Source organism: Mobula birostris, chromosome 29 (assembly GCF_030028105.1).
Source record: "Mobula birostris isolate sMobBir1 chromosome 29, sMobBir1.hap1, whole genome shotgun sequence".
Lineage (NCBI taxonomy): Eukaryota > Metazoa > Chordata > Chondrichthyes > Myliobatiformes > Myliobatidae > Mobula > Mobula birostris.
Genome location: NC_092398.1, coordinates 12093658 through 12118344, shown reverse-complemented (window position 1 = coordinate 12118344; position 24687 = coordinate 12093658). Strand labels below are relative to the sequence as shown.

At 43.1% G+C, this 24687-nt stretch overlaps 1 protein-coding gene across 15 annotated transcripts in view; it reads left to right on the top strand.

Moving 5' to 3' along the window:
- LOC140190195 (protein 4.1-like) overlaps positions 1 to 11057 on the top strand; it is a 159115-nt gene extending 148058 nt beyond the window's left edge. For 13 of the 15 annotated variants that reach the window (XM_072246717.1, XM_072246719.1, XM_072246722.1 and 10 more), the window contains 4 exons: positions 972 to 1073; positions 1311 to 1391; positions 7751 to 7859; positions 9449 to 11057. In XM_072246717.1, coding sequence (XP_072102818.1) covers positions 972 to 1073; positions 1311 to 1391; positions 7751 to 7852 — 285 coding nt within the window. In that variant the 3' untranslated portion in view covers positions 7853 to 7859; positions 9449 to 11057. The remainder of the gene's footprint in view (positions 1 to 971; positions 1074 to 1310; positions 1392 to 7750; positions 7860 to 9448) is intronic. The other 2 variants (XM_072246729.1, XM_072246724.1) reach the window with 1 other exon arrangement.
- The last annotated feature ends 13630 nt before the right edge of the window (positions 11058 to 24687 follow it).

Sequence of the window (24687 nt, the reverse complement as noted above, 5' to 3'; positions counted from 1 at the left end):
TTTAGCTATCTAGGTCCAGAGCTCTGAAATTCACTTTTTAAATCCGATTTGCTGTTCTCTTCAGGGCAATTCTGCAAAACCTATCCCTTTGTCCACCTTTTTTTAATAGTTAAAAACTGACAGCTTGCCAAAATGAAGCTGGGTATCCTTCTATGAAACATCATGTTTTACTCTACACAGAAAACACAAATTACTAATTGTGCCTCTCACGTTTAATTCGAGAGGACTAGAATATAAAAGCAAAGACATAGTGCTGCAGCTTTATAAGGCGCTGGTGAGGCCTCACTAGGAGTATTGTGAGCAGTTTGGGGCCCCTTACTTGAGAAAGGATTTGATGATATTGGAGAGGGTTCAGAGGAGGTTCACAAGATTGATTCTGGGAATGAAAGGCTTATGGTATATATAGCAGTTGATGGCTCTGGGCCTGTACTCGCTGGAATTTAGAAGAATGAGGGGAGATCTCATTGAAACCTATCGAATACTGAAAGGCCTCGATAGAGTGGATGTGGAGAGGGTGTTTCCTATGGTGGGGGAATCTAGGACCAGAGGGGACAGCCTCAGAAAAGAGGGATGTCCATTTAGAACAGGGATGAGAAATTTCTTTAGCCAGAGAGTGGTGAATCTGTGGAATTAAATTGCCACAGGCGGCTATGGAGGCCAGGTCATTGGGTATATTTAAGGCAGAGGTTGATAGGTTCTTGATTAGTCAGGGCATGAAAGGTTATGGGGATAAGGCAAGAGAATGGGGTTGAGAGGGAAATGGATCAGCCATGATGAAATGGCAGAGTAGGTTCAATGGGCCGAATGGCCTAATTCTGCTCCAATGTCTTATGATCTCATTGTCGGCTCCCTCTCACTTTGAAACAAAAATAGTTGCTGCAACATAGGTGTTGCTGGTAATAAAGGGCCATCGAACTACTGAACGCTCATTTTAATAAACCTCCATTCTGGGTTGTTGTATTTTGGTGCAGACAGGTGATTGTAATAGTGATGGTGAGCCTGGGCTGTTGATGAGTGCTCAAACTATCACATCAGAGACTGTATCCACCACTACAACCACACAGATCACAAAGGTAAGGACAAATCATAAGTATTCTCTCAAATTTTCATTGAGTATTTTCTGTTACTGAAAATGGTACTTGTATGTTTTCTATGGTGTTATATTAATAAGATTTAGAATTTTTTCAAGAGATGGTGTTTGTCTTATTCTTCAGAGGTATCCAGTCAACATCCCAAATAATTTTACTTAGTTGTAAACACACCTTAGTGCAGTAAAATTTATGGTAGGCTTTCTCTTTTTTCTCTTCCAGACTATTAAAGGGGGAGTTTCAGAAACGAGAATTGAGAAACGCATTGTAATCACAGGAGATGCCAATGTTGACCACGATCAGGTGAAAGCTGTTTTTTTCCCCTAAGCAGTCAGTTGCTATAAACCATTGTTTTGGGTGAAGATAGCAACAAATGGTATATCTGTATCCAGTAACAGTGCTGGTATCTCTGACAGTAATAATTAGTGAGATTATAATTTCATAAATAACAATGAACTTGGATTGTATTAGTAATTAAAATATCCCCAAGATGGGCAGCACAGTAGCGTGGTGGTTAGCACAGCACGTTATAATACAGGCAACCCGGCTTCAATTCCCACAACTGCCTGTAAGGAGTTTGTACGTTCTTCCCGTGAACATGTGGGTTTCCTCCGGGTGCTCTGGTTTCCTCCCACAGTCCAAAGACCTACCATTTGGTGGGTTAATTGGTCATTGTAAATTGTCCCTTGATTAGGCTAGGGTTAAATTGAGGATTACTGGGTGGTGCAGCTCAAAGGGCCAGAATGGTCTATTCCACACTATCTCAATAAAGAAATAGGTTCCATATAATTAAAGTTACTATCACATTTCTGAACAGCAAATGCTGTGGCCTGATCTCTGGATTCCCAATATCAAGTGTATGAAATGAGCTTTTATTTTCCTCGCTTTAAGGAAGTCACCCAAGCACACAATCAGCTCCTTTCTGGCTCAGAATCAGTCACCATCATAAGGTTTCTTAATATAAATTCCTGATCCTGGTGCCCTGTGGTGCAGAAGGCTGTAGCACAGCATGCCACACCTGTGACAATGCATTCCTACTGAAGCCTCCTTTACGGTGCAATATATTCCCAGATTACTCTCTGTCTTAGCTTATCAACTAGTGGTAGGTAAAATACTGCTTTCTAAGTAAATTGAACAAGGAACATTACAGCACGGGAACAGGCCATTCGGCCCACGATGTCGTGCTGAACCGGCTAAAAAGCAAATCAAGAACACCCAAACACTATAACCATATAACAGTTTCAGCACGGAAACAGGCCATCTCGGCTAATCCCTCCTGTAATGTTCTCGTGCAGTGTGTTGAAACTCTGACTAAACACCAAGTTAAACCGGAGCCAATTGTCCCGTGACAGGTTGAAAAGGACCAGCAGAAATGGAACACACCTGGAGTCTGGTTTACTATAAATTAAGACTATATTTATTACTACTACAAATTAATATCATTAAACCAAATAATACAATACGGGTTATAAACTATTACATACATATATATCTGTAAATGTGTGTGAGGATGCAAAAATAATAGTCCAGGAGGTAGACACCTGTCTTACGGTGTCAGGTATTTAAGCAGTTCAGTTCACTTTGTGTTGCGTCGAGTTGAATTGATGGGCAGAGAGAGAGAGTGTTAATTGAGTTGATGTTCAAGTTGGCAACTTTAGTTGCTCTTGCTTCCGAAGTCTTCAGAATCACTTGATGTGACCCCCACACAGACACAGATGGACAGAGCCCCTCCTACGGAACGGTCGACTAACCCGCGGCACGGGTTCACCACCAGCAGACCCCCACAGACAAGCTCTTACCCGCACTGGTAATCACGGGTTGAAATTAATCGTTCCATCGCCTCCACCAGTGGTTTCTCGGGTAGCTTCCGCAGTTCTCTCGTGTCGTGTCTCCTCTGTCATTATCAGACCAAAGGATCAATTTTTTATAATCCATCCAAAATTCCAGCGTCCGTTAGCTCAACCGCTCTGAGCTGTTACCATGGTGACTCCTCAGCTTGCACCGTATTTTCTCTCTCTTTTAATTGCCTCCTTGTTCATTAGACTGCTGAATTTTCTAGCAGTTTCTCACCTGCGTGACACAATGAAGACAGAGTGGTGGTAAGGTTAACCATTTACTGTTCACTCTTCCACATTAACATCGTACGGTGAAAACTGTTGATAAAAAAATACAAACATATACAGCGTCTGTTTCATTCTGGAGACCACACGCGCTCTCTTCTTTTAGCTGTGTCTCCAGCCGCCCCGAGTAGGGAGCAAGGGGGGTCCCGTCAAACCGTCGCCGGGCCCGAGCCCACCCCGCGTTTGAAATTGAAAAGCCGACACGCGCGCCACCCGAACCGCTGCTTCCTTAACAGAAACCGCATTAATATTTTTATTTCAAATACTTCCATAGGAACTTACGGCATTGCTTCTATAATGTTTCTTTGTGGGTAGACACAGAGCTCTTCACGATCATGCTGCATGCATGGCACCCACCTTCACACCTTTCCGAATCGGAGGTTACACATAAGACGTGGCGAAACCGGAGGTGACGTCATCACATGCCACGATATACCATAGACAATGAATTTACGTTTGTTATACCGTAACGTAATTATCAACTTTTAACTAGAAGATAGTTACAAGCAAATCATTTAAAACGTAGACCCAACTAAATAAATGCCTTAAGGGCAACACACTCCCCGCCTGACCTTTATAAGGTCACTATAAACATGGTATAGAACTTTAGTCTCTAGATCAGTCTTTAGGTAGAAGTAGAACAACCTCTGTAACTGGTCTCAGGTTTCCTTTTCAGGGTTCGTTGTAAAGATGTGAACTGGTTGACTGCCTGCCCTTTGTTGTTTGGCAAACGCTGGCATGGTTCGCTGAATGGTAGTGGGGTGACCCAGTTGTTCGCTTCGTCTCTAAAGCCCTTTGTTCATTATTTTTAAGGAGATGGAGTTTTCCACAGATGGAGCAAGTTTATTATCGTGCTTAGTTTGAGCAAAGACTGACTGTCCCAGTGCCTTCTCAGTTCCTTTACTATGCTCGTGCCTTTGTTATGCTTCCTTGATACACGTAACACTTGTGGAGGGCTGAGAAACTGAATGGCGGCCTCTCTCTAGCACGTTAGTCTTGAGCGTGTTAACTGTCGGTTTGTGTACGTTGCCGGGGCACACCACTCCTATCACCACCCAGCCCAGATCCAGACGTTGGGCGAAGGGGGCGTTGTGTGGTCCATTGACCTGCTTCCGGATCCAGTTCTGTGATGTGCTTGGCAATGTGGTGGAGATGAGGCTGGTGTAGCACCGCGCTTGGCGTCGGAATCTCAGATCGGTTATTTAAGATCTCATTGCACTCTAAGAGTGGAGGGAGACTGATAACGACTTTGCCATCCAGCAACTCGAGCTGGAAGCCTTCTGCTTTCCTGCCATATGTTTCTGCGATGCCAGAGCAAGTTCTGAGGTAGTATGGGAATGGATTACCCTTTACGCTGAACAACTCGAAGAACTCTGGTCTCACTAGTGAGCGGTTGCTCTGGTCATCCAGAATTACATAGGCCTTGATGGCCTTGTCTTTGGTTCCCTTAGGGTATACCTTAGTGAGGCAGATCTTTGAGCACGAACAGCTCGACTGACCTGAACAACAAACTTCTGTGCAGCTCGTGCTGACAATAGTTGTATCAGAGTGATCCTCTCCCTCCCCGCCATCCTCTTGCGGGAGTGGAGGAGCCTTGGCAGTTTGTGGTGACGGGCCGGGATGCATGGCTCCATCGTGATTAGTGCTGTTGCATTCCGCGCACTTTACAGGGAACGTACACTCTTTAGCGAGGTGGGAGGTAGAGGAACAGCACTTAAAACATATTCTATTTTCCTTGAGAAGGGCCTTTCTTTTGTCAAAGGGTTTGTTTCGAAACATTCTACGTTTCTTGAGAGAGTGGGGTTTGTTGTGCAATGGACAATTCTTGCTAGGGTCATTGTTGATTGCAGAGACTTCAGTTTTATGCACTGAGACAGGTTTATTGATGACAAAATTGTTCGAAATGAGTTTGACTGAGTTGGTGTGAGTTGTGGTGCTGCCTTGATTCATGAAGCTAGGGTCGTTTTGCCTCTTCGCCTCCTTGCACACAAACCTACTAAAATACTCAAAGGGAGGGAATCAACCACCATTCTCTTCCTTGTACTCTGAACCAATTGACACCCATCTTTCCTGCAGCCCAAATGGAAGCTTGTCCACAACTGGTCCAACTCCCCGTGAGGTATCCAGATACGACAAGCTGCTTAAATAGCCGTCGTCTTTAGCACCTTGAATCTCCATGAGTGAATCTCCAAGTTCTCGTAATTTAGTGTGGTCCTTGGCTGACACCCTAGGAAAATTGTCCAGCCGTTGAAATAGCGCCCTCTCAATAATTTCGGGGGCTGCATAGCACTCCCACAGTCTCTCCCATGCTTTGTGTAAGGCTAGCTTGGGGTTGCTGATGTACGCTGAGCGTATGCGTTTCACCTGTTCACTTGATTCCTTTCCCTTAGTTATAAGGTCCAGCTCTTGGGTTGCTGTGAGCTGGACTCCACCGGTGGCACTGGTGAATGAGGAGTACCACACACGGTAATTTTCAGGCTTATCGTCAAACTGGTACAATCCTGAATTGATGAGGTCTCATCGTGCTAAATACTGTGCAAGGGTTCTGCTGCAGGTGGCGTGCTAGCTGAGGGAATATGTTGGGGAACATATGACTGAGCGTGTACATTTATGATGTGATTTGATGTTCTGACCTTAGCCTTTGTCTCTGATCTCGCTGGATCTGGTAAGTTTGGTGTCGGGAAGTATTCGTAGTCAGCCCTTTCATACTTGAGTTTGTGGCAAGGGTGCAATTGTGAGTTGTCTTCCCCAAGTGGACGTGATGCAACAAAGCTTCCCTGTGATTTCACATGAGATGGGACGCCAAGAGGCAAGTATGGAGAGTGAGAATGAATCTGTAGGTCAATTTGAGATTGGACATATACGCTGATGCGTTCCAATTTGGCCCTTTCTGACGTAGATTTTCCTGTTTTGTCTAGAACGTGCATTTCTTCAGCATTTTCCAACACTTGTGTTTCCACCGCAGTAGCATCAGCTTCTCGTTGTAGTGTCAGCAATTCTAACTCTATCTATCCTTGCCTTTTCCAACTGGTTTTCTGCTTCTCTGGAAGCCTTTTCCATTTTCAGTTTTGCTTCTTGGCTAGTGTATGACACTCACACCTTGGCGGCTTCTGCTTTAGCCCTTGCGAGGGCAGTCACACTTGGCAACGTCCTACTGCTCTTGGCGCTTAATGCAAGTGACTTGATGCTTGATCGCGAAGCCATCGTACCATTTGTCGAAACACCAAATGATTCCGCCTTTTCACTGTGGTGTTCTCGTGCAGTGTGTTGAAACTCTGACTAAACACCAAGTTAAACCAGAACCAATGGAGACAGAGTCCTAGTAAGGTTAACCATTTACTGTGCGCTCTTCCACATTAACATTGTATGGTGAAAACTCTTGATTTAAAAGATACAAACATATACAGCGTCTGTTTCATTCTGGAGACCACACGCGCTCTCTTAGCGAGTGTCTGCAGCCGCCCCGAGTAGTGAGCAAGGGGGGTCCCGTCAAACCACCACCGGGCCCAAGCCCACCCCACGTTTTAAATTGAAAAGCCGACACGCGCACCGCTTCCTTAACAGAAACCGTGTTAATATTTTTACTTCAAATACTTCCATAGGAACTTACGGCGTTGCTTCTATAATGTTTCTTTGTGGGTAGAAACGGAGCTCTTCATGATCACGCCGCACGCACGGCACCCGCCTTCACACCTTCCTGAACCGGAGGTTACACATAAGACGCGGCGAAACCGGAGGTGACGTCATCACCTGCCGCGATATACCATAGACAATGAATTTACCTTTGTTATACCGTAATGTAATTATCAACCTTTAACTTTAACTAGAAAATAGTTACAAACAAATCGTTTAAAACGTAGACCCAACAAAGTCAAATAAATGCCTTAAGGGCAACACACCTCCTACCTACACCATATCCATATCCCTCCATCTTCCTTACATCCATGTGCCTATCCAAATATCTCTTTAAAAACCTGTAATGTATTTGTCTCTACCACCGTACCAGGCAGCACATTCCAGTCATCTACCACTCTCTGAGTAAAAAAACTTGAACCTCTTCCCCCTCACCTTCATTACATGCCCTCTGGTATTAAATATTTCAACCCTGGGAAACAGATACTCTCTGTCCACACATTTTCTATGCCTGTCATGATTTTGTAAACCACTATCAGATCTCCCCTCAGCCTCTGGCGCTCCAGAGAAAACAACCCAAGTTGATCCAGGCTCTCAGGATAGTACACACCCTCTAAACCAAGCAGCGTCCTGCATTGTCTCCAAAGTGTCAACATCCTTCCTATGATGGGGTGACCAGAACTGTGTGCAATACTCCAGATGTGGCCTAACCAGAGCTTTACAAAGTTGCAACCTAACCTCTTGGCTTTTGAACTCAATGACTTTTGAAACGTGTTTATATTCGGAAGAAATGGAAAATGAAAACCATGTGTATGGTCACCTCAGAAAAGAAATATTCCAGAGAAAATGTATGGTTCAGCAGTTGCGTGAATGTTTAGTTTTTTTTTAAACACACTTTTATTTTGGCAGGCCTTGGCTCAAGCCATCAAAGAAGCCAAAGAGCAGCATCCAGATATGTCAGTGACCAAAGTAGTGGTGCATAAGGAGACAGAGATAGCGGAGAAGGAATAAAACCCAGGTAAAGCTTTTAATCAGAAACCGTATTCTTTTGTTATTTGTATTACAGAAGAGTGACAGCTACATTTGCCAACAGTGTGAAATTAATAAGTTTGTTGGCAAAATTACGGGTTGTGTTTACAAGATGAATTCAGTATCGCAGTGATGATGTACTGTCAGTAGTTTTGAGCTGATGCATTGAAACAGTGCAGATTAGGCCCTTCTGGCCCTTTGAGCCGTGCTGCCGAGCAATCCCCGCTTTAACCCCAGCCTAGTCACAGGACAGTTTACAATGACTGATTAACCTATCAACCGGTACGTGGACTGTGGGAGGAAACCGGAGCAAATCCTCAGGGCAACGGGGAGAACGTACAAACTCCTTACAGGCAGCGGTGGGAATTGACCCCGGGTTGACGGTATTGTAAAGTTGTATTAATCACTAGGCTACCGTGCCGCCCTGTTATTATCTTGCATAAGGAGCTACTTTACAGATCAACACTGCTGAACAGCAGGCAGAAAATCAGAGGCAATCCACAGCCACTGGATTAAACAATGCTATCCTGGATACAACTGGTATAAAACTTTCCAGCACTATGCATCTTCGTGCTTTCGGCTGGTACCTGTGGATAATTAACCCAATTAAATAATGACTTGGTGGTATTGAATGGATAGATGTTACTCTGAATACACAACTTCTCACACAGTGTTTCAGCCCAAAACATCAGCTGTTTGTTCCTCTCCATAAATGCTGCCTGACCTGCTGAGTTCCTCCAGCGCTTTGTTTGTGTTCCTCTTGATTTCCAGCATCACAAATCCTCTCTCCACTATCCCATTTCCCAGAATCTTGCAATGATGCTGGAATATTATGAGAACTTGCCTGCACTAACTTCTCAGGCACTGTGTTCCCATTGCAATGATCCGCTGGATGAAAGAAATTCTTCCTCTAATCCCCTCGTGCCCCTTATTCTCACCTTTAAGCTTGTGTTCTCCCTCAGCTGAGGGGGGAAAAGCTGCTATTTTACCCCATTTGGGCACCACGGTAGCGCAGCAGGTTAGCGTGATGCTCTTACAGCTCCGGGCATCAGTTCCAGCGTCATCTGTAAGGAGTCTCTGTCTGTCCTCCCTGTGGAACATGTGGGTTCTTCCCAGGTGCTCTGGTTTCCTCCCAGAGTCCAGATTAGTATTGACAAGGTTAATTGGTATTGAAAATTGTCCTGTGATTGGATTAGGATTAAATCGGGGTTGCTAGGCTGGCACGGCTGGAAGGGCCTATTCCATGCTGTATCTTGAAATAAATAAATAGATCTGCAGAATTTCTTGCGTTTAGTATTTAGAGATGCTGAAGCAAGGCCATGTTTTATCATGTCAGTGTAAAACCAGCAAATCCTGCACCTCATCCATGTCAACTAAACAGCAGAATTGTCTGTGTTTTGGAAGGCTTTAGCCATTAGCCATGTTTTATGGAATGAAATTAAATTAGGATAATTAAGAGACTAGACTGGGTAAGTGACCATGGAACATCTGACTCTTGACCTATAATAATAAAATGTGTGCATTTCATCTTCCTTCTGGCCCGTGGGATGATAACAGTCTCTCCTTTTTATTTTACAGAAGTAAAGAAAATGCCGTGAGCAGAGCTTTCCATATCCTGGCTGTTCATTTGAAAAATTTTATACTTTTTTTAAGGATTTGGTCACTGCCATTTGTGCTCACTTTGTAACTCTTCAATAATCACCAAGCCTTGTATCTGGAACCAAGTTAGACAAAGGATGAAGAGATACCTAATCCAAGGTGTAATCCTGGACCTTTGCTTTTTTTAATTACTTGGAAGCATCCTATTTGATACAGTTTTAGATTTTTACATATTTCAATACCGAAAAACACAGGAAAAGAAACCTCTTTGTATTCATGGGGTGGGGAGATGTTCCTCAGAGGCTGTTTTTACTTCAGAAGATGACAATAAAGTTTTAGCTCTGAGGCTGAGAAATGAAATATATTGTAAAGAGTGGAGAGAAATGAAATTGCCGCAGATTAATCATGAACCATTTTATACTGTGAATGAAAGGAAATGTGAATAGTGGCAAACTTGACACATAAATTTCTCAAACATTTTTGAAAAAGTAATTTTTATTGTTACTTATCAGGAACCTTCCAGATTTTGCTCCTAAAAGCTGTAATATCCTTTTTTCAGTCTGTTGAATTCTCAGCCAGCTGGCATTCTTTTGTCTTTTCTGGAGGAGCTTAGATTAAAAGTAGCTTAAAATAAAATTCAGTGCTTCAGGCTGATGTTCATGAAATCTTTTAATTTTTTTATTTTTGAAGAAAACAACTTTGGTAAAAGGATATAACAGCTTTGCTATTGTTTGGTAATTATACCAGAGCTTAAACACACAGGCAGAAAAGCAATGACCTTTGTAGAATTGTCATCATCAAGTTCTAAATTAGGTAATATGAAGTAACTTATTTAGAATTGCTATCTTATTTATATTTCAGATTTCTACTATGCGAAAAAGAATTCTCAGTGTGCATTGCATGGTCCTGACAGGACGAATTTAATCCTTAATATGTTCTAGCACTGTTGGTCATCTGTTCTGGTGTGTCATATTCCCCTCAAGTTGTAGTAAAGAATATCCAGCCTTGGCCTGTCGCTGGTAAAATTCATCAAAACAACTATTGTGCTTGTAGCCTTTGCAATTTTGAGGCACAGAAGTAACTTTTAGTAGTTTTATTAATCCAAAGGGGAAGAAAATCGTAATTTATCATGCACATGAACATATTTTGTTAAATATTGATCTGTAACCCACAAATGAAGTATTGGGGGAGGGGGGGAAGAGAAATGTGCTTTTAAATTTATGACCCCAGTCCTATGAAAAATGACACAGTACTTTGAATTCCTTTTTTTTTTAAAGATGTGAGCCCTACTGATTTGAAGGAATTTTGTACAGTTTATATTGTATAGAATTAGCAACTCAAAAACTTTTACTCCATTAGATTTTACTTTTAGTACACATAATCATGGAAAATAATAAAAAAACATGGAGTCTTTGTAGATATTAATTAGTGGGAATAATCTCACTTGTGGGGATTCAGGCACGCCATGATCAATATCGATAGGAGATTTCATTCGTAGCATTTGGTAGATGGAAGTGTTGAAATGAAATGATCCTTCTGTGGCTTTTTGAATACAAATTTTAAAGAAATAAAACTTTTTGATCATAAACTGCATTTGCACTCCATTGGATTAATTGAGAAGGTGTGTCTTAATTTCTAATGTATTTCTGAAGAAAGGATTGTTAATAGCACATTATTAATTTCCATGACCATTGATATCCCAGAGCGATGCACAGAAAGGTTCTGCACCTTCGACCTGGAATCAGGCGTAATTTGCAGAAACTTGTGTACAATTAATAATTCATTCCATGTGGCTGTGTAGTTTTTGTAACAGAAATTTACATTACTGATTTCAAATTGTCATCTTGAATGTACAAGTACGGAGAGCCCAATTTTGTGAATTGAAAGGTTAGATGTATCTGAGTAGCCAGGGCATCAAAGGTTATGGTGAGAAGGTGGGGGAGTGGGACTAAATGGGAGAATGGATCAGCTCATGATAAAATGGCGGAGCAGACTCGATGGGCCGAATGGCAGACTTCTGCTCCTTTGTCTTATGGTCTTTTGTATTAGTTTCAATGTGCAGGTTGGAGGATGAGTCAAGGTACTTCGAAAATTCTTGGTTTGTATTTTCAAAGGTTTAAGTTTACACAGAAATCAGAAACTGCTGCTGCCCAGTTGGTTGCAGAGTATTAAGAAAATGGCAATCGGCCAGTTTTTATTACACCAAAAAAGAATTATCTTTATGATCAATCTGGCTTTACAATTTATTAACAGTGAGTTGAACAACAGTGTCTTGGAGCACTTTTCGTGCTGTTCCATCTGATAACTGGAGTTGGTTGGCTAACATTTATGGTTTTTTGGTTTTTATCATGGAAATTGTGACCTAACTTATAAATAAGCTGACTGCACTTAAATGAATGTGTATTAAATTCCTGTTTTCTTTGCCCTGAAGCATTTAATAAGTTCAAGTTGTGCTGGAAGCCCAATGTTGATGAGGGTGCATATTTAAATAGGTGAAAATATATCTACAAACTGAAAACACCTGTGAGGTATTTATCCTGCTTTAGTATTTGTAGGCCAGATATAACAGTTGATAAATCTGAGCCATCCCTTTTTAAAAACTATATAGACCAAATTTTAATGCAGTCTGAAACAGAATGGAGATTTGATGTGTGATGTGTTTCAGATTTAGGCAAGACCCCAATTTTCTTCCTCTGTGCTTTCTTAAGTGACTGTGGAATGCACAGAGTGCTGATGTTGTTCATTGGCTTAATGCCTTTTCGTAAGGATGTCCAATTTTGGGATCAGTTGGAACCAGCTTATAGGTTTTTGAAGGGGTGGGGTACATTAAAGGGAGTCTGTAGCAGGGACAGGCAGGTGTTCTTACAAGTGAAGCTTATCTGAGGGGCAGAGCACTCAGTACAGTGGGTGCCAAAATTCTCCAGAGTTGTACTTTGGTGGAGGAGGTGAAATACTTACATGGGAGAGCAAGAATCTTTCTCTGCACACAGCGTGAAAGTACAGCAGCACCAGATGAGTTCATGGACTGTTGTCCACAAGCTTGATTATTCCCTAGGACAATGGGTTTAAAGCTCCCAATTGCAACTTGGAAACTCAAATACAAGTAATTTCATTTGTAATGAAAAGTTGGGATCAGTGATGGAGACATACAGCACAGACGCAAACCCTTTGGTCTATTGTGTCCTTCCCACCATCTCCACCATCCATCCCATTTACCAGAATTTGGTCCGTAGCATATAATGCCTTCACAATTTAAGTACTTGTCCAGATGATGCTTGAATATTGCCTCCACTGGCTTCTTGGGCACTGTGTTCCCATTGCAACTACCCTGTGGATGAAAAGAATTCTTCCTCTGATCCCTCTGCCCCTCTTACTCACACCTTTGAACCTATGCTCTCTGATGTTAGCCACCTCTGTTGTGGGAGAACCGCTTCTATCTTACCCCATCTGGGCACCATGGTAGGGTAGCGGTTAGCGTGATGCTATTACAGCTTAAAGCATCGTCGTTCAATCTAGTGTTCTCCGTGAGGAGTCTCAGTATGTCCTCCCTGTGGAATGCGTGGATTTTCCCCAGGTGCTCTCACAGTCCAAAGACTTACCAGCTAGGTTAACTGGCCACTGAAAGTTGTTCTTTGATTAGGTTAGGGCAGGAGATCCAAACCTTTATGCCATGGGCCCTTACCATTAACCAAGGGGTCTGTGGACCCCAGATTGGGAGCCCCTGGGTTAGGGTAAATCAGGGTTGTCAAGGGTTGCCAGGGCAACACGGCTCTAGGCACTGGAGGGGCCTACCCCGTGCTGTATCTTGAAATAAATAAAATTCGTGCCTTTCAATTTTGGACAGCTCCATTAGGAGCTCACTTCACCCCCTTCATTCCAAAGAAAACAAGCCCAGCTCTTCCAGCTTCTCCTCATAACTGAAGCATTCTATACCAGGCTGTCATGGTAAATCCCCTCTGTAGACTTCACTGTGCAATCAAGTTCTTCCTAGAGTGTGGTGTCCAGAACTGCTCACAATATAGCAGCTGTAGCTTAACCAAGCTGTGCCAAGATCTCATTCTTGTACTTGAAGTGGATACATTTGTGAGTTGATAACTATGGCAGGGAATGGCTTACATCAAGCTCTATGTGGTATGATAAGTAACCTCACATGGCCATTGGATAAATTTACAAACACTACGTTCCAACAGCATCACTCACCTCAAAGATTGATTAATGTAACACAATCCTGTTACTCACAGGTTGTGAAAATCAGAGCTCATACTGGGATTTACATGCTGCATTGAACAATCACACATCACCAAGTTTGCATACACTTCATCTATTCAGCTACAACAGATGTTACCTAAGCGCACATTTCCTTGCAGGATGAGGTGGCACACCAACAGAAGAGCAGCTGCCTTGCTCCATTGGAGGCAACAGTGCAAAGTTCAAAGATTCCAAAGACATCAACCCTGCCCAGCCCTACACAAAAAAAAGAAAAAAAAGCTTGCAAGCCCCAAGCCCCCCAACACATCCTTTGCTATTAACTAACATATCGCCCACAGGGGGTGGAAAACAATGACAATAACATCAAACCCCCAACCCCCTCTCTCTCACAAAAAAAACTAACAGATTCCCACATGGAAAAACACCAACAAGAACATCATGGCCCCCAAATCGCCAACCTTCTCCCACACAAAAACTAACATATTGCCCACAAGCACATCAAATCAGCAACAAGAAAGAAAACACAGGAAATTGAAGGAGTCCAATATAAACTACAGTCCACAACAATCATATAAATCTCAGAATTTCAAAAGCATCTTCCATCAGCATCAAGAAGAGTGACTGATCAAACTCAGTCCTTCTGTAGACAGCGAATGCTAACCCATGGCCTCCATGGACAGCAATCGCCAACCTGACCACCTCCGCATTTGCCTCAATGTTTCGATCTTTCTCGACGCTTTGATCAGTGAGAAATGGAGTCGATCTAGTCCCTGGTCTTCTCGAGGAAGCTTGTGCTTGCAGCCCTCTCCTTGGAATTTTCTTGATGCTTACAGTTACTGAATCCACAGGCAACTGCAGGGCAAAAGGTGTGGACAAGCATAGCATCTCACCAAATTTCTGTTGTGCCTTGCAGATTGCAGATAAATTTGTCACCTCCCTCCACATTTTACAAGCTAGTGCTTGTGTATTTATCCTTTATGCTAATACATAGCATGCCTGGTCGACCAGCGGTAGGAGTGAGAAGAGAGTGAAGATAGAGGCACACTTTAATGATCAGCTTGGACACTGACACTGCATGAAACTGAGAGAGGTGATGAGTGCTGGGTCCACCTCACCTGTTCCCAGTGGGAGGCAGGAGGTCTCCACAGGCGCCAGCTGCCAGAGAGTCGCCTGTGAGTTCTGTTGTGGAGGATTCTGAGCAGTAGTGATGCGGACTACAGGTAAATCTGTGGAATTTATTTCCATGACAGGCTGTGGAAGCCAAGTCATTGGGTGTATTTAAGGCAGAGATAGGTAGGTTCTTGATTAACCAGGGCATCAAAGGGTATGGGAAGAAGGCAGGGGAGAGGGGATGACTGAAAGAATTGGATCAGCCCATGATTGAACCGTGGAGAAGACTTGATGGGCCAAATGGCCTACTTTGTCTAACAAGAGAGGGTCATCACTTCCCCGGCTATAGGTTGACTCATAGAACCTAATGCCCGAGGGTAAGAATGACCTCATATAGCACTCTTTGGAGCACAGCAGTTGTCTTAGTCTATTACTAAAAGTGCTTCTCTGATCAGCCAAGGTGGCATACAGAGGGTGAGAATTGCCAGGATTTTCTGCAGGGTGCTTTTGTCTGCAAAAGGTGTGGACAAGCATGGCATCTCACCAAATTTCTGTTGTGCCTTGCAGATTGCAGATAAATCTATCATTCTTACCCTCGGGCATTAGGTTCTATGAGTCAACCTATAGCCGGGGAAGTGATGACCCCCTCTTGTTAGACAAAGTAGGCCATTTGGCCCATCAAGTCTTCTCCACCATTCAATCATGGGCTGATCCAATTCTTCCAGTCATCCCCACTCCCCTGCCTTCTTCCCATACCCTTTGATGCCCTGGTTAATCAAGAACCTACCTATCTCTGCCTTAAATACACCCAATGACTTGGCTTCCACAGCCTCTCATGGAAATAAATTCCAGTGGGTCCAGTTTGACTGCTGTAACAGAGCCAGCCTTTCTAATCGGTTTATTGAGCCCGTTGGCATCACCTGTGTTGATGCCATTGCCCCAGCACACCACCGCATAGAAGATTGTTCTGGTGACAACAGACTGGTAGAACATGTGAAGGAGAGGCCTGCATACTCCAAGGGACCTCGGTCTCCTCAGGAAATAGAGGTGACTCTGGCCCTTCTTGTACACAGCCTCTGTGTTGGTGCTCTGCTCAAGCCTGTCATCCAGGTGCACCCCAGGTACTTGTAGTTCCTCACCACATCCGTGTTCCTCATCATCAATAGTAACAAAGAGGCTTAGTCTTCCTAAGGTCCATCACCATCTCCTTTGTCTTACTGATGTTGAACTGTAGATGATTCAGCTTGTACTTTTTGACATATTCCTCCACCGAGGCCTTGTATTCATCCTCCAGTCCTCCCTTTATACACCCAACTATTGCTGAATCATCAGAGAATTTCTGCAAAATACTCTGTGGCATGCTTCCAATTCTAAATTTACTTTGGAATGTTAATTTTGAGTTGGTTGTTCCTGACCACAGGAATGGGAACGTAAGATGACAAACTGCTGATCGCTAGAGAACTAGGTTTGTTTGTATTGGTCTGAATCTGACCAGAAAATAATTATCTCAGCCACGCAAGCAGAAGAACCCACAGTTGGCTTTGTGGATCTCTGGCTTAAAGAAAGTGTGCAGGTAATTTCTATAATAACAGCCCTGCAACACGTGGGCACTTGTGAGTTTGCTGAGTATGGATTTGGGTTGCATGACAATGTTTTTCATAGAGAAATGACCCATGAGTAATTAATGAACAATGGTGTATAATAATGATATATTTGTAAGAAATTTTCTTCTGTGTCTGGGCTCATGACACAAAAGAAATCAATAGTCAATTTACTCAAGTTGTTTCTTCGAAGGTGAAAGGAAACAACTTAAGACAGAATTTACAACAGCTTCTCCAAGTAATTTCTCTAGAAGACTAATGCAGTCCCAAAATGCATTCTGAAAAATCAGTTTGTTACTTATAATAGAGGTTAAAAAGTTTAAATGATAGGAATTGCCTGGTCATCTCCACCTAGAATTATGGACTCTCTACTAATGGTCTTTATACTTTATTGTCGCCAAACAATTGATACTAGAACGTACAATCATCACAGCGATATTTGATTCTGTGCTTCCCACTCCCTGGAGTACAAATCGATAGTAAATATTAAAAATTTAAATTATAAATTATAAATAGAAAATAGAAAATGGAAAGTAAGGTAGTGCAAAAAAAAAACCGAGAGGCAGGTCCGGATATTTGGAGGGTACGGCCCAGAGCTGGGTCAGGATCCGTTCAGCAGTCTTATCACAGTTGGAAAGAAGCTGTTTCCAAATCTGGCCATATGAGTTTTCAAGCTCCTGAGCCTTCTCCCGGAGAGAAGAGGGACGAAAAGTGTGTTGGCTGGGTGGGTCGTGTCCTTGATTATCCTGGCAGCACTGCTCCGATAGCGTGCGGTGTAAAGTGAGTCCAAGGACGGAAGATTGGTTTGTGTGATGTGCTGCGCCATGTTCACGATCTTCTGCAGCTTCTTCCAGTCTTATGACAAACAATCAGACACTGGTGTCCGTGTATCTGGATCCAAATAAAAATGGATGCTTTGAGAAAGGGGAAATTCCTTTTAATTTGCTTCTCAGTACTTTTCTCTCTTAGAATGCTGTTCTTAGACTACAGTTCAGCATTCAACACCATTATTCCCTCCAGGCTTGACAAGAAGCTCATAGACTTTGGCCTTCATCCTGCCTTGTGTAGCTGGATCCTGGACTTCCTGTCAGATCGCTGGCGGGTGGTAAGAGTGGACTCCCTCACCTCAGCCCCTCTAACACTCAACACATGTGTCCCTCAGGGCTGTGTACTAGGCCCCCTCCTTTACTCTCTGTACACCCATGACTGTGTTGCCACCCACAGTTCCAATCTACTAATTAAATTTGCCGACGACACAACTCTGATTGGTCTCATCTCAAATAATAATGAAGCAGCCTACAGAGAAAAGGTCATCACAGTGGTGTCAAGAAAACAACCTCTCCCTCAATGTCACAAAAACAAAGGAGCTGGTTGTGGACTACAGGAGGAATGGAGACGGGCTAACCCCTATTGACATCAATGGATCCAGGGTTGAGAGGGTGAACAGCTTTAAGTTCCTCAGCATACACATCACCGAGGATCTCACGTGGTTTGTACACACCAGCTGTGTGGTGAAAAAGTCACAACAGTGCCTCTTTCACCTCAGACAGTTGAGGTTTGGTATGGCCCCCCAAATTCTAAGAACTTTCTAATAGTGGCACAATTGAGAGCATCCTTTAGTGGATTTTATGAAGCAGTTATTTTGTAGATGGAATCCACTTACACTTTCGTTAGCCGGCCAAATTCATGCAGTTAAAATGATGATTTTACCAATATTTTAATATGTATTTCAAAGTATTCCTATTTTTTTAACTAAGGTTTTTTGATCAGGTTGTTTCTATTATTTCATCTTTTGTTTGGAATAATAAAAGACCAAGAATTGGAAAATATCATTTACAAAAATTAAAAAAGGATGGAGGCCTTGCCCTGCCTAATTTAAGAATGTGCTATTGGGCTGTTAATATACATTCTGTGTTCTTGGTTATATTGGGCTGATAAAAATGAATGACCACCTTGGGCTGATTTGGAATTTAAAGCTGTGAAACAGTTTTACTTAAATTTGTTATTAGGAGCTTCTTTACCTGTACAACTGGCCAGAACTTCTAATCTAAATTTATATTCTATGATTAAGCAGTCATTACAAATTTGGTACCAGTTTTGTAATTTTTTTAATCTCAAAAAATTTAACCTTCTTAGTTTAATTTATCGAAATTATTTATTTAAATCTTCATTAAGTGATCCTACCTTTCTTCTTTGGAGGAATAAAGGAGTCTATTCCTTCATGGATCTGTTCCAAGAAGGCTGATTGATGTCTTTTGAGAAATTAGTAACTAAATACTCTCTCTCGTACTCACATTTCTTGCAATATCTTCAGGTCAGACATTTCTTACAAGAATATTTAAGTAATTTTCCATATATACAGGATTCTGATCTGTTAGGCATTATTTTAAAAATGAACCCTTTACTGAAAGGTTTTATTGGGAAAATTTACTGTTACAACAGTACAATTACCCTTCATTTAAGATTAAACAAGATTGGGAAAGAGAGCTAGACATGACCTTGATAACAGAGGATTGGTTGCGAATTTTGAAGTTGGTTAACTCTTCTTTGATTTCTGCCAGTCACTCTTTAATTCAATTTAAAATAGTACATCGTTACTATTTGACAAAGGAGAGACCGTCTAAAATTAAAATGCTTCCTAATGTTGATAGTCAGTGTGATAGATGTAAAACTGAGACAGCTACATTGACATATAAACACTCACAACACGCTGAAGGAACTCAGCAGGTCAGGCAGCATCCGTGGAAAAGATCGGTCGACGTTTCAGGCCAGAACCCTACGTCAGGACTGTAGAGGGAAGGGGCAGAGGCCCTATAAAGAAGGTGAGGGGAGGGTGGGAAGGAGAAGGCTGGTAGGTTCCAGGTGAAAAACCAGTAAGGGGAAAGATAAAAGGGTGGGGGAGGGGAGGCAGGGGGGTGATAGGCGGGAAAGGTGAGGAAAGAATGGGGGAAAACACAATGGGTAGTAGAAGGAGGCGGAACTATGAAGGAGGTGATAGGCAGCTGGGGGAGGGGGCAGAGTGACATAGGGATAGGGGAAAGGAGGGGGAGGGAATTACCGGAAGTCGGACAATTCTGTGTTCATACCAAGGGGCTGGAGACTACCTAGATGGTATATGAGGTGTTGCTCCTCCAACCTGAGTTTAGCCTCATCATGGCAGTAGAGGAGGCCATGTATGGACATATCTGAATGGGAATGGGAAGCAGAGTTGAAGTGGGTGGCTACTGGGAGATCCTGTCTGTTTTGGCGGACGGAGCGGAGGTGCTGGACGAAGCGGTCCCCCAATCTGTGTCGGGTTTCACCGATGTAGAGGAGGTCACACTGGGAGCATCGGCTGCAATAGATGACCCCAACAGACTCACAAGTGAAGTGTTGCCTCACTTGGAAGGTCTGTTTGGGGCCCTGAATGGTGGCAAGAGAGGAGGTGTATGGACAGGTGTAGCACTTACACTTACAGGGATAAGTGCCGGGTGGGAGATCCGTGAGGAGGGACCGATCCCTGTGGAAAGCGGAGAGGGAAAGATGTGCTTAGTGGTGGGGTCCTGTTGAAGGTGGCAGAAGTTGCGGAGGATAATGTGCTGGATCCGGAGGCTGGTGAGGTGGTAGGTGAGGGCATCCGGTGCTCCTGGTGCGGCCTCCTCTACATCGGTGAAACCTGATGCAGATTGGGGGACCACTTCGTCGAGCACCTCCGCTCCGTCCGCCAAAACAGACAGGATCTCCCAGTAGCCACCCACTTCAACTCTGCTTCCTATTCCGATATGTCCATACATGGCCTCCTCTACTGCCATGATAAGGCTAAACTCAAGTTGGAGGAGCAACACCTCATATACCGTCTAGGTAGTCTCCAGCCCCTTGGTATGAACATAGAATTCTCCAACTTCCGGTAATTCCCTCCCCCTCCCTTCCCCTATCCCTATTTCACTCTGCCCCCTCCCCCAGCTGCCTATCACCTCCCTCATGGTTCCACCTCCTTCTACTACTCATTGTGCTTTCCCCTATTCCTTCTTCACCTTTCCTGCCTATCCCCTCCCTGCTTCCCCTCCCCCACCCCTTGATCTTTCCCCTTACTGGTTTTTCACCTGGAACCTACCAGCCTTCTCCTTCCCACCATCCCCCCACCTTCTTTATAGGGCCTCTGCCCCTTCCCTCTTCAGTCCTGACGAAGGGCTCCGGCCCGAAACGTCGACCGATCTTTTCCACGGATGCTGCCCGACCTGCTGAGTTCCTCCAGCGTGTTGGGAGTGTTGCTTTGACCCCAGCATCTGCAGATTATTTTGTGTTTACATTGACACATATGTTTTGGTCGTGTTCTGTATTGAAACATTTTTGGAAATCTATTTTCTCTACAATTTCTAAAGCTTTAAAAATTAAATTACAACCTGATAAATTGACAGTTTTGTTTGGTATAATCCCTCAATATATTCATGGTATTTCTATATCAGACCAACATGTAATTGCATTTGTCACATTATTGGCCAGAAGGGCTATTTTATTGAAATGGAAAGATGCCTCTGTTCCCACTTTGGTTCTCTCAGGTGATGCTATGTCTTAGTTTGGAAAAAATCAGAAGTCAAACTTTTGATCCTCGATTTGACTTTGAGAAAATGTGGGGTTCTTTTGCCTGCTACTAGCATTTGATTTGAGTTAATTAAGATGGTTCCCTTCTGATTCTTCTGTAAGTGGATTTGGTTGGCAGATTGATGTTTTTCTTTTATGGAAGCTTGTATGGCGTATAGCTCTGGGGTTGTGCTCCCAATGGGGTTTTTTGGGGGATTTTTTTGTTAGCAGGGTTTTTTTCTGTTTTAGTTAGTAGGGGTTCTTTTTTTCCTTAAAAATGTTCTTAACACTTCATTTTTTCTTATTATTATTGATATATTGTTTAGCTTTGTTAATCAGTTATTTGGTAATTTAATTCCTCATTGTACATATTGACATGTTGACTTGATTAATGTATTTTTTGTTGATCTTCAATAATAGTTAATAAAAAAGATTTTAAAAATGGAAAATGAGAACATCCTGACTGGGTGCATCACTGCCTGGTCTGGGAACTGTACGTCCCTCAATCGCAGGACTCTGCAGAAAGTGGTGCGGACAGCCCAGTGCATCTGTAGATGTGAACTTCCCACTATTCAGGACATTTACAGAGACAGGTGTGTAAAAAGGGCCCAAAGGATTATTGGGGGCCCAAGTCACCCAACCACAATCTATTCCAGCTGCTACCATCCGGGAAACGGTACCGCAGCATAAAAGCCAGGACCAACAGGCTCCGGGACAGCTTCTTCCACCAGGCCATCAGACTGATTAATTCATGCTGACACAATTGTATTTCAATATTATACTGACTATCCTGTTGCACATATAATATTTATTATAAATTACTATAAATTGCACATTGCACATTTAGACAGAAACGTAATGTAAAGATTTGTACTTATTTATATGAAGGATGTAAGTAATAAAGTCAATTCAATTCAATTCTTATTTGCCCACTATTACATGATACTAGCAGACTTATTGATTTAAGTTCACAATCTGCACCAACTGAACATAGAACAACAGGTCCTGCATCCCACAACATGCTGCCGACTCCAAGATCAATCTAACCCTACCCTCCTCTTTAGCCACAAGGATGATAAAAAAATATGGAGGTCTAAGAGGCTCTTAAATGTCCCTAATGTATCTGCCTCTACCAGCAAGGGATGTTCCATGCACTACCATTCCCTTTAAGAAAGCCTCTTGCCCATCCTCTGGGCTTTTCCCCCCCCCCACTTTCTTTCTCCCTGGGCCTCCTGTCCCATGATCCTCTCATATCCCCTTTGCCAATCACCTGTCCAGCTCTTGGCTCCATCCGTCCCCCTCCTGTCTACTCCTATCATTCCGGATCTCCCCCTCCCCCTCCCACTTTCAAATCTTTTACTAACTCCTCCTTCAGTTAGTCCTGACAAAGGATCTCGGCCCGAAACGTCGACTGTACCCCTTCCTAGAGATGCTGCCTGGCCTGCTGCGTTCACCAGCAACTTTTATGTGTGTTGCTTGAAATTCCAGCATCTGCAGATTTCCCCGTGTTTGCGTTCTGTTAGTGTTTACCCGCTGACACTGAGACCACTAGTCTAAGAGTAATTCTTTGACAAGTGTCAATTTTGGGCCTTTTTCATTTCTTACTCTGCAGTGTTTTTATCCAGTGGCTAAGATGGCTCCCGGCTGGGTTAGCTCCTATACATCTGCCATGAAACTCTAATTTACAGTAGCAAATAGACTTCATAAATCATACCTATTGAATGTTGAAAGGCCTCGATAGAGTGGTTGTGGGGGGGGGGGGGATGTTTCCTAAGGTGGGACTAGAGGGTACAGACTCAGATACTTCTTTATGCCATGGGCCCCGACCATTAACCAAGGGGTCTGTGGACCACAGGTTGGGAGACCCTGGAATAGAAGATGTCCATTTAGAATGGAGAAGAGGTGGAATTCCTTTAGCCAGAGAGTGGAGAATCTGTGGAATTCGTTGCCACAGGGCGGCAGTGGAAGGCAAGTCATTGCATATACTTAAAGCAGAAGCTGATGGATTCTCGACTGGTCAGGGCATGAAGGGCTACAGGACAAGACAGGAGATTGGGGCTGAGAGGGAGAATGGATCAGCCATGATGAAATGGTGGTTAAAAGCTTTGAATTTAAGTCCAAAAGGTGAATTTATAATATCTACTTTTTAGTGACAAACCTACTAAGGTGTTTCAAGCAGTTCAAATTTATGTTCAAGGGAGATGTTCACACGTATGTATAATACATAAAAATTGTAGTAGTGGTTTTCTTTAATATGGCCCTTGTGGAAGTTCAGGCTTTATTATACATCAACATACATCTGTCTGTACCAGTGGCTCCCAGTGTGTGCAATATTGCCTGCAGGGGCATTAGGAGTTTCTAAAGGGGTAATAAAGATAAAGGGAGCATGGGGGCAGGGGTGCTCGGTAGCAAGGTAACAGCTGAGGGATTACAGGCGTGATTTAAGAAATTGGTTACTTATTTGATCCTAGTGTTTCATATTTGATTACAATGATTTCATAATTGATTACAATGATCACCTACCCGATACGTCTTTGGACTGGAAACCGGAACACCCACCAGGAGAATGTACAAAGACTCGTTCCGGAATGGCTCGCTTAAAGCAAAGTAAAAGCAGAAGTAAGTCACAGACTTGAGAAGGTCTGCGGACGCTGGAACTCCAAGGCAACGCACACGAAATGCCGGAGGGATTCAGCAGGCCAGGCGGCGTCTAATGGAAACGAATAAGCAGTCGACGTTTCCGGCTGAGGCTCCTTCAGGACAGCGGAAGTGGTGTGCCTCATAAAACATTCTTACAGAGTTGGATATTTATTTGAAAAGGGACAAGAAATGGGGAGAGGACTGAGCGAAACTGAATAGTGGTTTCAAAGAGCCAGTGAAAGTGAAAAAAATAAATTGGCTTCCTCCATTGCCGGACTATTTGAGGTTCTGAGCTGGATGCGGTCACATATAATTGCTATCAGCTTGCCTCTCAAAATCTTTTGAAGCCCAACTCAAAACAACATATGAAAGTTATATTGCTTCTAAACGTAATCAACCTGAGAGACCTCCGCCTGATTTCTTCAAAAGTGCCAAAAGCTAAAATCCTCCATTAAAAGAAATGAATTTTTACAAGTTATTTTGCTCAAACTTTAATGGAAGTTGAAACTCCACCACACCAGGCACAGAAAAGTTCAATGCAGCAGTGAAGTTTTGGAGAAGGCAACATCCTTTATAGAATCATACAGCACAGAAACAGGCCCTTCAGCCCATCTAGTCCATGCTGAAACCATTAAAATTGCCTATTCCCATCAACCTGCACTGGGACCATATCCCTCCAGACCCCTCCCATTCATATACCTATCCAAACTTCTCTTAAACATTGAAATCGAGCTCGCATGGACCACGTGTGCTGGTGGCTCGTTCCACACTCTCACCACCCTCTGAGTGAAGAAGTTTCCCCTGGCTTTAATGACATAACCCAGCTTCTGCTTTACCCAACTGCAGCCCCTGATACTCAGGAGGTGCCACAAAATGGACGTTACTCATTGGGTGAAAACCAGCTATGCCAGTCCTCACTTGCTGCCAAATTTGATCCTTATGTTAATATGTTAATGTTCCCGCTTGTTCTTCGTGAGCACCCTAATGAGGAAATCAGTTGAAATCTGATAATCGTGTTAAAGCATGGCTCTGCATCCTTCCAACACACAATTAGAAATAGGATAGCAGCAACAAAAAAAAAACAGCCCTACTGTAAGA